Here is a 12,741-nt window from a genome sequence, read left to right as displayed (position 1 = left end):
TGGAGCACTTACTGCCTTAGGTAGATAAATGCAAAATTTAATTTGCACACCTCTGCCTGAAACTGAGAGGTGAACTATACGGTACATGGTATTTATCCATTTTACAGTCATTATTTTTGTTTAAAAATTTGGTATGTTCATCAGTTGTTACACTGACACACTACATTTTCAACTGACAGCAAAATCATATATAATTAACATAATAAATAGGGAAAGGAAGAAGAAATACAATTAGCCTGCAAATTCTGTCTAGGGAAAATGAAAACGTGTTTAATTTCACTGCATTGCAGCACAGTTTAACTACATAAAATAATACACGAAGTGCAGGGATCACTTCGACCAAGACCATATCTGAGAGAGAGGGAAGTTCTGCTAGCCAATTAAAGGGGAAAAAAGCCATGGCTAGACATTTCTGCTATCAAAGTATGCATGTGTAGCAGACTCCATGAAGATTCCAAGATTTTTGCACCACCTTGACCATTGGAGATCAGGTACCCTCCATAGAGGGTGAGGTCACAGTCTCCGCCTCTTTCTCAAAATACTTTCCCCTTGTAGAACATTATCCTTCCTTTTTATTTTACCTGGACTGAGATTATCATCTCTATGCTGTGGGCACATTTAAATTTCATTCTGGGTTTGGAGATTTTCTCCTGTATAAATAAAATGGAGGAATACCTACAGAACCAATGGTATCTTGAGAACCAGAATAAACTACTCAAGTGTGCCCTCTGTAATTAAGGGTTATTGTGACGAGTAATAGTAAATTGACTCTTCTTTGGGTATTGCGTTATTGGATAATTTAAGTGGTACACAGACATTGGATGGTCCAGGTATTTTAATACATGCCTGTCTCTGTTTAAAACTTTCCTTTAATAAGTTCCCAAGACACAGTAGAGATGTCATATTAGATATCAGCGAAGAAGGGGAAAATCCAATCTGTGCCTTTTCTATTTTATCATAATAGAAAGAATGGGCTGGAATCTAAAGTAGCTAGCTGGCTGGATATTAGTGAAGAACTGTGCAGATAATCCACGTTGCAATTGCAAGCGTACATTGCTGCATGGCGGTAAGACTGCACAATGTATCTTGGGCACTGCTTGGATTCTAATCATCCAGAAAAACAGAGATTGGAATTGATATTTTTGAATAGTTTTGCATATCTTTTTCTTTCATAGACAGTAAATGTGTATGTACAAGATGGAGGTACTGATTCTGTACCTGTGAAAGTGCTGAACTGTGATACAATTTCTCAAGTAAAGGAAAAGATAATAGACCAAGTCTACCGAAATCTGCCTTGTTCACAATGGCCAAAAGCTGACAGTGTTGTTCTTGGTAAGTAGTTATTTTTGGGGCTGTTGTAATAATATTGAAAACACTAATTTGATGCTCTTATCTTTCCCAAAATGTTTCAGTAAAAGTGATTATTGAAACAAACAAAATAAATCATTCAAAGGTTTAGTTCTTGAACTATTAAGCTGAATCCACCGCTAAGCATGATGCTCTAGTACTTGCTTTATTTCACAATATAGTATGTCCGTATTATAAAATTCCTAGCCCTTGTTCTTTGCCCAGTCTCATATTAATGCACAGACCACATTAACAACTCTCGGTAAAACCTATTATCAGAACCAATGAAATATTGATTGTTTCCGGTACTAATTCATGCGACAGTGATAACGTGAACAATTAATTGATGTAAAAGTAAGGACACAAATTTTCAGAAGTGTCTTGTGACTTTGGGTCGGTCTGTTTTTGATTGCCCAAATTGAGGCAACTTAAAGGGACCTGACTTTCAGAAAGAGCAGAGCACCCACTCGCTGAAAATGAGACCCCTTTAAGGTATCTCCAGTTGGGCACCCAAAGACTGATGCCTCCAAAATTACTAGTCACTTCTGAAAATGTTGTCTTTAAAGTTTTAAACACCAACTGTTGCTTTATTAAAGGAAAATAGTTTTGTGACATGTCTACTAATGCCATAATTTAAGGGGATAAAGTGGTGTTTATTACTTTTTTTTTTCTTTGGTGCGTTTGCCTAAAAACAAATTTTTGTTTATCTATACCACAGGAAGTCCTTAATCCTCTGTTTTGGATAGGGTTGCCAGGCGTCCGGTTTTCGACCAGAATGCCCAGTCGAAAAGGGACCCTGGCGGGGTGCCGACCGGGCTGTTAAAAGTCCGATTGGCAGCACAGCTGGGGCCCGGGGCTAAGGCAGCCTCCCGGCCTGCCCTAGCTTTGCACAGCTCCCAGAAGCAGCCGCCAGCTCCTTGCGGCCCCTAGGCGCATGGGCGGCCAGGGAGGCTCTATGTGCTGCCCCCGCCCCAAGTGCTGAATCCGCAGATCTCTTTGGCTGGGAACTCCTCCCATACCCCAACCCCCTGCCCCAGCCCAGTGAAAGTGCGTGAGAGCGAGCAATGGAGGAAGGGGGGATGGAGCGAGTGAGGGTGGAGCCTCAGAGAAGGGGCGGGGCCTCGGGGAAGGGGTGTTTGGTTTTGTGCCATTAGAAAGTTGGCAACCCTAGTTTTGGATATCACAGCAATTTCTACAGCAACTAATTGTGGTGTCCTAAACTGTGGATTTTGACTTCAATTGGAAAATAAACAGAAAAATCACATGAATTTTTAAGCAAAACTTGCAGAAAGTTCCCTAATAGGAAATAAAAGGGAAAGGAGGAAAGTCCCAAGTGTTTTGAAACGGAATATTTCAAAGATATTTTATGATGTTTCATTGGTTCTTTAAATGTAAACACATTAGTAGTGTACTGTCTTAGTTGCCCAAGGATAAAACCTGTTTCTTTTCTCATTTTAATTACTCCATAGAGTGGCGTCCAGGTTCTACTGCCCAGATCCTCTCAGATTTGGATTTAACATCCCAAAGAGATGGCAGGTGGAAACGTATGAATACTCTGATGCATTATAACGTAAGGAGGATTGCTGACATCTGTTAATTGTTTTTCAATAATAAATAGACTTTTATTAGCTTTTAGAGAAAATTGGCTTGTACCATCTAATAAGGGGGCTGGGACATGTAGCTATGTTACTTTCTAATTCTGGAAAGTGAGAATGTATGTATCAAATTCTAGTACTCTCACTGGTTTCCTCTCCATCACTGGATACAATTCCAAATTGCCCCTATATAGCCTATATTTCCATATCTCTCAGCAGTCCCAGGTTCATGGGATTGTCCTGTTTTAGCTCCCAAAATCCTGTCCCAGTTGAAGTGGCTCCTGTCCCATGGGGCTGTTAGGCTCAGCTATTCTTTCCAGGCATTGCAATCTGGCCCCTGGTGCACAAGGTCATAGCACCACTCCGGTTTGGCCCAACCTGGCCCCCCTCATGGGTGGAGGCAGCTAGGCCAAATTTGAGTGAGTACCACTGCAATTCCATGGCCGGGTCATAATGCCACTCACTCAAATTTGACATGGCCAGCCCATGATGGGCAGGTACCAGGGGCCAGGTCTCAATGGCCAGAACGGGGAGCTGAGCCCAGCCAGCCCTTCAGAACAGGAGCCGCAGGAGCCACCACTACGAGATGAGATGAGGCTTGCTCCACAACTCCCCCCTGTCAGGCCTCCCCGCTCCTGTGTGCAGCACCCCACCTACTCACCCCACTGTGGGGGACAGGACCCATCCCTCTTTAGCTACTACAGATTTGGGGAGGTATGGACTTCTGACATCTTACCTACTTACTCTTTTTCTCACTCCACCCGTCCCATTTTGGAAGCTGCTTCTCTTCCCCCATCCCTCCATCAGAGAGTTGTCTCTTTATTCTCCCCAAGCTCTCTGGACCTTTCTTCATTTGTCACTCTCTCTGCTTCACTGATGTGTTTAAGAACCCTAAACCCTGAGGTGGAACAAAGGCACTTTTTTTTTAAAAGGACCACTTGCTCTATTTTACCCTGTGTATAAACCCCTGATACACCCAGTCAAGTAACCAATCTTAACATAATATTTCAGGTTATGTATGGCAGGGTCGGGGGAGGGAGGGGCGTTGAAATTTTTGTTTATGTAATCTATCTAGGTTTCATGCTGCGCTCATCGTCATGGATATGCAAGCACTTGTGATACCCTTATTTATTTTCCCCTTTACACTACCTAACCCTTTCCTGACAGCAAATATCCTGCCAGTTAGGTGGTCCAGAACAGCTCCCTAAGAAGGCAGGTAGCTCTGCTCCTTTATGGGGAATTTAACCCTTCTGTAGAAGGTTCATGCAAACCGCTTGTGTGCCACTGAACTCTCACACTTCGAACATCATTATCAACCTTGGAGGAAGCTTTACCTGTGCCCGCTTATCTAGCAAGTATCAGAGCTTGAGCCCTTCTGCAGGAGAGGGGGTATTGGGGATGAAGGGCCTGATGGCTAGAAGTTAAAGTTTGCACAGCACTTCTCAAGATCCAGGCCCTAACTGGAGAATAAGAACATTGGTGGGTATCTTCAAAAGCCTGCTTAGGTGGGGAAAGACTCCACAACAGTGAGGTTTAAGCCTGCTTCTCGCAGTCATGTATTATGGAATGATTTCCCTATGTTTATGTTCTTGAAGGTCCGAGATGGTGCCACACTTATCTTGTCAAAAATAGGAATTTCCCAGCAACCAGAGGATAATCAGCAAGATGTCCCAGGGGAAAGTAAGTACAATAGGGTTTCTTTATGCCTCCAAGGGAGTTTAAGACAAAATGCACAAATAGACAATATCGTTTTTGCCTGATCTTGTTTGATGGGAATGGCACTAGAGACTTTCCAGCTGATAATGTCACACTAATTCAGGGTGCTTTCCTTCTGTACACCTTGTTCACTATAGTTCTAAAAGCCTCAAGTAATAGGGCTTTCACTACTATCCTTAGGAAACTGCCGTCCGTCTTAATGCAGTGCACTCTCAGGAAATTTCTCCTGGTATTTTGCCTGAATTGTCTTTCTTTTAATCCAATTACTCCTAGCTATACCCTGCACGCTGCCTTCCATTGTGTACCCCCCAAGTACTAAATTCCTCCTCCATCCTTGGTGTTTACAACCTTCAGATATTTGTAAACTGTTTAGACTGTTTCCATGTTCCTCACCACCATCACCACCCTCTATTTTCACTTAGCCAAACTACCTGAATTTAATCTTTCCTCAGAAGTCAATTGTTTCAGCCCTTTGAGTATTTTGTTGCTGTTTTCTGAACTCAATCCAAATTGTCCATACCTTCCTTGGAATGCATTGCTCAGAATTTAATATGAGGTTCCAGGTCATGCTGCACTAGAGACGTACAGAAAGGGATTGTTTACTTCCCTGCTCCATGACACGATGATTTGTTCATACAACACAAAATTACACTGGCTTTTTTTCACCCCCATATTGCTTTGCAAACTCATATTAGGTCCCTTTCCGCTGCTACCATGGGTTCTTTTCGGAGTTACTGCTGCCTGGTTTCTTCCTCGCACTGAGTGCATGTCAGATAACTTTTCACAGATATATTAGCTTTGCTTTTTTCCAAGTTGAGTTTCACTTTGCTATTTTCTGCACACATTCCTAATTTCTTTTGGTCCTATTTTATTATTCCTTTCTAGTCACTGGAGTTTGCAACTCCACCTCATTTCATGTCATTTAAGAATTTCACTATTTTGTTGTTTACTCCCGCTTCCAGATCACTAATGCAGATGTTACATGACGCTAGTTCTAACATTTCTACCCACTAAACACCTAACTCAGTGTATGGCCCTTTGCTTACAGCTTTAAAGAGAGTTTTCATTCCGCATGACAGTATTCCTGTCCTAGCCAATTTGAACTGAATTTTCAAGTAAGACTTTGTGAAACAGTATCAAATGTCTTGCTAAAGTTCAATGTGTTACATCAGCTGTGTTCTGTTTCTTCCACTTATTTTGTCATTTTAGTCCCCTTCCTTCTCCACCCCAAAACTCACTGAAGTTTGTCTGGCAACATTGATTTTGTAAACACTCTTTATTGTGCTGGGTCTGTTGTATTTTAAATGTTCAGTGTCTTTTTCCTCCTCTTCAATCATTTTACGAGGGATAAAAGTTAGATTTATGTCATGGTAATTGCCAGGATCATTCTTCCTTCATGTTTTGAACTGATTTGAAATGCTTCTGTGACTGTCACTGAATGCTAAACCCTGGGCTTCGGTTAATAGTTTTTAATCTCTTTAACAGATCTGTTGATCTTAGTTTGACCACACAACACTTGAAAGCTATTAAATATAATGGAATGGAAACAATATAACAGAAATGTCTATCTTTCCAGGGGATCTCTAATGGCTGTCAGCTGGTGGCTTTGATGTACATTGCTATTTAATAAAAGTGTGCCAAGCTGCAATTTTATGTGTTGAGAGCTGGCTGGGGCAGCAATCCAGGCAGTGCTACATGCAGTTAGATTTTACTCTCTTCCTTTTGGGACTCTTATTGAAATGCTTTTTGCAGGGTTCCTAGAAGGCTTTTCCAAGGGTATTAAGTATAGTATTGCATATATTTTTAATTCTTAAGTATGGAGGAGTAGATGTTAAGCCTTTTGGACCTGCGTTCCCCACCTTGCAGTTTGTTTTGGCAAAAGGAAGAAGTATGATATGTTCATTTCCCAAGCCCTAGGCAGAGGAGGATCCGACTTTTTTCTTTATGGCTGTGCCATTACATCCAGAGATGTTGTGGATGAAGAAGCTTATTGAAAACAAATGGCCCATATTCCATGGTTTAACTACTTAATCATACACGTCACTCTGCTTGGTAGAGGAAAGCAGACTTCTCCTGCTGGAGTCTTTGCAGAGAGCTCAGTAATGTGAAGAAGAAGCTATAGTGAAATTTCAAATGGTAAAGTACAGGAGTGGAGGCAAATGTTGTCTTCTTTCCACCCCACGCCCTCTCCCACACAAGAAATAGCTTACAGCAGAAACTGAAAGGCAATATTTCATGCCTCACCAGTGCATTTTCATTAATGCATAGGTCTTCTAGAAATATCACATGCCAACTTGTTTGTTTGGAAAGCTATCATGGACAATGATTTGTGAGAGACTGTGTTGCATAAAAACGAGAGGAAGGGATCAGAGGCTTACACACACATTCTCTCACTGTTAGATGACACAGTCAAGGAGTTACGCACAAAATGTCCTCCTCCTTTTTATTTTAAAAGGACTGGTTTTCTTTTTAACCAGTATTTCACGTTAACTTAAATTTTGCTTTGGAAATCACTGCCAAAGAAATAGGTTTTGCCCAAAATAAAGATATAAAATCGTGTCCAAATGTTCTAAAACCTGACATTGCTTCCTTTCTGCTTTCTGTTTCCCAGCTTTAATAGGGTTACCATATTTAAACCTTAAAAAAGGAGGACACTCCATGGGGCCCTGGCCCCACACCTTCCCCGCCCCAACTCCGCCCCGGCCCCGCCCCTTCCCCAAAGTCCCTGCCCCAACTCCGCCCCCTCCCCTGAGCACCCCGCTTTCCCCCTCCTCGCCATGTGAAGCTGCCCGAGCGCTACCAGCTTCACGGTTTGCCGGGCAGCCCCCAGATCTCCAGACCCTGCACCGCTGGCCGGGCTCTTCCCCAGCGCAGCCGGAGTCCGGGAGGGGAAGCGCCCGGCTGGGGGGCACAGGGTCTGGAGATCTGGGGGCTGCCCAGCAAACTGTGAAGCCGGTAGCGCTCGGGCAGCTCCGCTCTTCAGCTGCACAGAGCTGAGGTGTCTGGGGGGAGCTGCAGGAGTGAGGTCAGGGCAGAGTGAAATGAGGGATGATTTTGCTGCTACACTGATTGGCGGGGATGATCCTATATGCTGTGGTGCGGCAGGGTGCTATCTGATAGGGATGTGTATTTAATTGTTGTCAGGGGGCCCAGGGCTGGTTTCTAGCACTCTTTTTTTATATGATTGAATCCAAATGAACAAATACAAGCTAGATTATTAGTCATTTTAGTGCATGCAGGTGAACTGAGCACCCCAGCGAAACTACAACCCTCAGCGATCACCTCTCCAGCCTCCTGCTTTAAACCCTCATCCTGCAAACCCTGGCACAGCTGCTCAACTTCAGATTGGGGGCCCACTCACACGTGTAAAGTTAAGCACATGGGTCAGCCTTGCCTTAAGTAACAAGGATCCCATGTGCTGCTGGCCAATGTCCCAGGTAAATGACAAGAAAACGCAAAGGGCAGAGTTGTGGCTTGGTTGAATAGCTCCCAACACTTTTCGAAAGCGCCACAAGCTGCCGATAGGTCTGTGCAGCTGGGTTTGCTCGCTGCAGCCCGTGCTGGCAGCCAAAGGGTTACCGCAGGCTCATCCCAGCAGACACTTTGTTGAGCTTTGCAAAATTGTGCCCCGTCCACCGTGTCTCTGAGCTACCCTCGGGGGGATGGAGGCAGCGGGAGGTAAGCCCGGGGGCCGGCGGGGGGGGGGGGGGGGGGGTGTCTCGTTTACAGGCTGTGGCTGTGCTCAGTTGCCCAGAGGCTGCTGTAGCCAGGCTGATTAAGCACCTTCCCGGCGGGCTGCTCCCGGCGCTCTCAGCCTGTGCACAATGGCCAGGCACAGAGCCCGCCAGCCCCGCGCCGCACCCAGCTCTGTCCCGAGCCCCCGGAGCCGGCTGCTTTCTCTGCTCTCCCCCCAAGAACACTTTCCCGGACATGTTCGGCTTTTTGGCATTTCCCCCCGGACGGGGATTTAAGTACCAAAAAGCCGGACATGTCCAGGAAAAACCGGACGTATGGTAACCCTAGCTTTAATCAAGAGAGATACAAGGGGACTGGTTGTTGTGGTAAATTAAGTGCAGAAGTCTTTCAGCTGTGGAGATAGGATTGCAATTCCTATCTTGGATCAAAAATGAGAATGAGTTTGCTTCTATTTCTGCAGCACAGAACTAGGTAATTAGGCAAAACTGTCTATTCATGACATACTCTGATTTGGAGTATCAGGTGAGTTGCAGGTCAGAGTTGTTTACAGCCAATCTTTATAGGGTAGCTTGTACAGCACTTGCATCTACTGTGTCTGGCTCATGCTAGTGTAGAGGTTATGGATCTATTAAAGGAGTGGGTGGGTGAGGTTCTGGTCTGCAATGTGCGGGAGGTCAGACTAGATGATCATAACGGTTCCTTCCAATCTTAAAGTCTATGAGTCTAGCGTAATTAGTCCCTCGTTCTCATGAGTACTTAGTTACCTTAAAATTTTATTTTAAACAGGGAAAGAAAGAAATTTCAGAGAGACAAGAAGGGTTTTTAGAGTAAAGCCTGGAGAGTCAGTTTTGTAAGAGTCCTCTCGCTACTGACATCTTGAAACATATTGACCACCTTATTTGCAAAGGCAAGGCGTTGCCTTTTGTTATAATTTCTTTATTCACTTCTTAGTTTATTATTGATGAGAACTTAAAAAGCAACTAATATCTCCTGAAAAGTCCTCCATTTATGAACCATACTAATATATTTTGTTGCTCCGTATTCTACATTTCTCTTCCTCTTTCATGCAGCTGTCCTTAGCAATGAAGTGGGAATTTTGTATCTTAAAAGTTCACCTGCTTGTTCTGTTCATTTCTGTGAAGCCCTGATTTTCCAGGAAATATTAATTATTTTATCAGCAACCAGTTATGATGTCACTAAATGAAAAGGTGTCAAATTCAGTTGTTGTGTAAGTGTAGATAATCCCAGTGAACTCAATGGGGTTCTGCCTGTTTACTCCGAAGCTCATTTTCCTCCTTTACCATTAGGAGGACATAGGGAGGAAACAGAGAAGTATGTGCATTAACCGGGCAGCTGGTTTAGTTAAGGTAGAAAAGATAGTTTTCACTATAACTGCCTTTTGTCATCTATTTAGAAGTAAATAACAGGCACTGAAAAAGTATCACAATAGAGAGGCTCACCAGTAATTTTTGCTGCATTCTATGATATTCTGAAAATTCTAAGATTTTGAAAATAATTAGGGCTGTCGATTAATCGCAGTTAACTCACACGATTTAACTTAAAAAAATTAATCACGGTTAATCACAGTTTTAATTGCACTGTTAAACAATAGTATACCAAATGAAATTTATTAAATTTTTTGGCTGTTTTTCTACATTTTCATATATATTGTATTGTGTCGTAATTGAAATCAAAGTGTATATTATTTTTTATTACAAATATTTGCACTGTAAAACTGATAAGGAAAAGAAACAATATTTTTCAATTCACCTCATACAAGTACTGTAGTGCAATCTCTTTATCGTGAAAATGTAACATACAAATGTAGATATTTTTTTTTTGTTACATAACTGCACTCAAAAACAAAACAATGTAAAACTTTAGAGCCTACAAGTCCACTCAGTCCTACTTCTTGTTCAGCCCATCACTAAGACAAACAAGTTTGTTTACAATTACGGGAGATAATGCTGCCTTCTTCTTATTTACAACCTCACCAGAAAGCGAGAACAGGCGTTTGCATGGTTCTTTTGTAGCCAGCATTGCAAGGTATTTATGTGCCAGATATGCTAAACATTCGTGTGTCCCTTCATGCTTATAGCAGTCTCAGATGATGACCCAGCACATGTTGTTCATTTTAAGAACACTTTCACTGCAGATTTCACAAAACGTAAAGAAGGTACCAATGTGAGATTTCTAAAGATAGCTACAGCACTCATCCCAAGGTTTAAGAATCTGAAGTGCTATCCAGAAGCTGAGAGGGACAAGGTGTGGTGCATGCTTTCAGAAGTCTTCAAAGAGCAACACTCTGATGCGGAAACTACAGAACCCAAACCACCAAAAAAGAAAATCAACCTTCTGCTGGTGGCAGATGAAAATAAACACGCATCGGTCCACACTGCTTTGGATTGTTTTCGAGCAGAATCTGTCATCAGCATGGACGCATGGCCCCTGGAATGGTGGTTGAAGCATGAAGGGACATATGAATCTTTAGCGCATCTGGCACATAAATATCTTGTGACGCCAGCCACAATAGTGTCATGAGAACAGGGGCGGCTCTATGTTTCTTGCCGCCCCAAGCACAGCAGTCAGGTGGCCTTCGGCGGCACGCCTGCAGGCGGTCTGCTGGTCGCGCGGATTCGGCGACGTTCTGCGGGTGATCTGCCGGTCCCGCGCCTTTGGCGTCCTGACGCCAAATTGCTACCGAAGCCGTAGGACCGGCGGATCTCCTGCAGGCATGCCGCCAAAGGCGGCCTGTGACTGCCATCCTCACGGCGGCCGGCACGCCGCCCCCCACAGCTTGCCGCCCCAGCCACGCGCTTGCTGCGCTGGTGCCTGGAGCCATCCCTGCATGAGAACGCCTGTTCTCACCTTCAGATGACATTGTAAACAAGAAGCAGGCAGCATTATCTACTGCAAATGTAAAAAAACTTGTTTGTCTGAGCGATTGGCTGAGCAAGAAGTAGAACTTAGTGGACTTGCAGGCTCTAAAACTTTACATTGTTTTATTTTTTAATGCAGTTTTTTTTTTTTTTTTTTGGTACGTAATTCTACATTTGTAAGTCCAGCTTTCATGATAAAGAGATTGCACTACAGTATTTGTATTAGGTGAATTGAAATACTATTTTCTTTTGTTTTTTACAGTGCAAATACTTGTCATCAAAAATAAATATAAATAAATGGTATTCTGTTATTGTTTAACAGTGCAATTAATCGCAATAAATTTGTTGAATCGCTTGACAGCTCTAAAAATAATTAAATTCCTATCTTGTTCCATTGTGAAGTCACAGATGCTCCAACGTAAAATGAAAGCTTTTTTTCTATCTCCAGCAAAATAATTGCAGCAGCAAAGGTGGGAATGAATATTTGGTCACCCCATTTACCTCAGTAACATGTGAACTTATTACCCCCAAATCTCTTAAATTCAAAGTCAAATTAAGCCCACTTAAATATTAAGTATGAGGGAAAAATTAAATATAATTAAATGGCAAAAATGATCGTAAAGGAACATTGATGCATAACTAATATCACACAAGAGTATATATGTTCAGGTTCCAACAGAAACATTACCTTGGCCAGATTGCACATATGGAACTCTCTCTCTTTCTGCTTATGTGATATTTCCATTTTTGTTATATAAAATATGCCATAAAATTCTGAGTTAGAGTAGCTGTTGGGAAACTTAATTTTGCATTTCCTAATTCTTTTCCACAGTGAATCCTTAAGGTTCCATTAAAGTAATAGTATACATATGTTCTGAAATCCATGGAAGGTTGGAGTAATGCAGTGGTGAATCAGGCCTATATGCATAACTGAGCATTTAAAACTACTAAAGTCTTCAGAAATTCAAACTTATGCTTCCCATAAAACCTGCAATTCAGCCCCATTGCACATATTATTTTTCATTACTGTTAAGTTTTATGCCTTAATATAAATATATGTGTGCAATATAACTGAGTTATAGCTGCTATGGGAAGGATAATTTTGAATCACATTTATGCATTTAAATTCTCAGACATAGTGGTGCATTAATAAAGTTTGTTGCACTGATTTACCGTTCTCTTTTTTTTTTAAGAAGGAAATTAATTGCACATTTAAATAATTGACTGTCAGTTTGGCTTATTGCAAGAAATACTCAGACGCACTGAAATTTTTATTTGGGTATTCACATAGAATCTCACATTTGAACACAGATAGTACATTTATTCTGTTGTGTACTAATTGAACTAAACTTAGATACACAGGGCTGGCTCCAGGCACCAGTGCAGGAAGCAGGTGCTTGGGGCGGCCAATGGAAAGGGGCGGCACGTCCGGGTCTTCGGCGGCAGGTCCCTCGGTCCCTCTCGGAGGGAAGGACCGGCCGCCGAATTGCCGCCGAAGAATGAAGCGG

General features: G+C 42.6%; 1 protein-coding gene across 1 annotated transcript in view; it reads left to right on the top strand.

Moving 5' to 3' along the window:
• PLXNB2 (plexin B2) overlaps positions 1-12,741 on the top strand; it is a 157,624-nt gene that overhangs the window by 132,166 nt on the left and 12,717 nt on the right. The window contains exons 27-29 of the mRNA XM_029910814.1: positions 1,176-1,332; positions 2,817-2,917; positions 4,538-4,622. Coding sequence (XP_029766674.1) covers positions 1,176-1,332; positions 2,817-2,917; positions 4,538-4,622 — 343 coding nt within the window. The remainder of the gene's footprint in view (positions 1-1,175; positions 1,333-2,816; positions 2,918-4,537; positions 4,623-12,741) is intronic.

Source organism: Terrapene carolina, unplaced genomic scaffold, assembly GCF_002925995.2.
Source record: "Terrapene carolina triunguis isolate 2854851 unplaced genomic scaffold, T_m_triunguis-2.0 Scaffold68, whole genome shotgun sequence".
Taxonomy (NCBI): Eukaryota; Metazoa; Chordata; order Testudines; family Emydidae; genus Terrapene; species Terrapene triunguis.
This window is presented reverse-complemented; position numbering and strand designations above follow the sequence as displayed.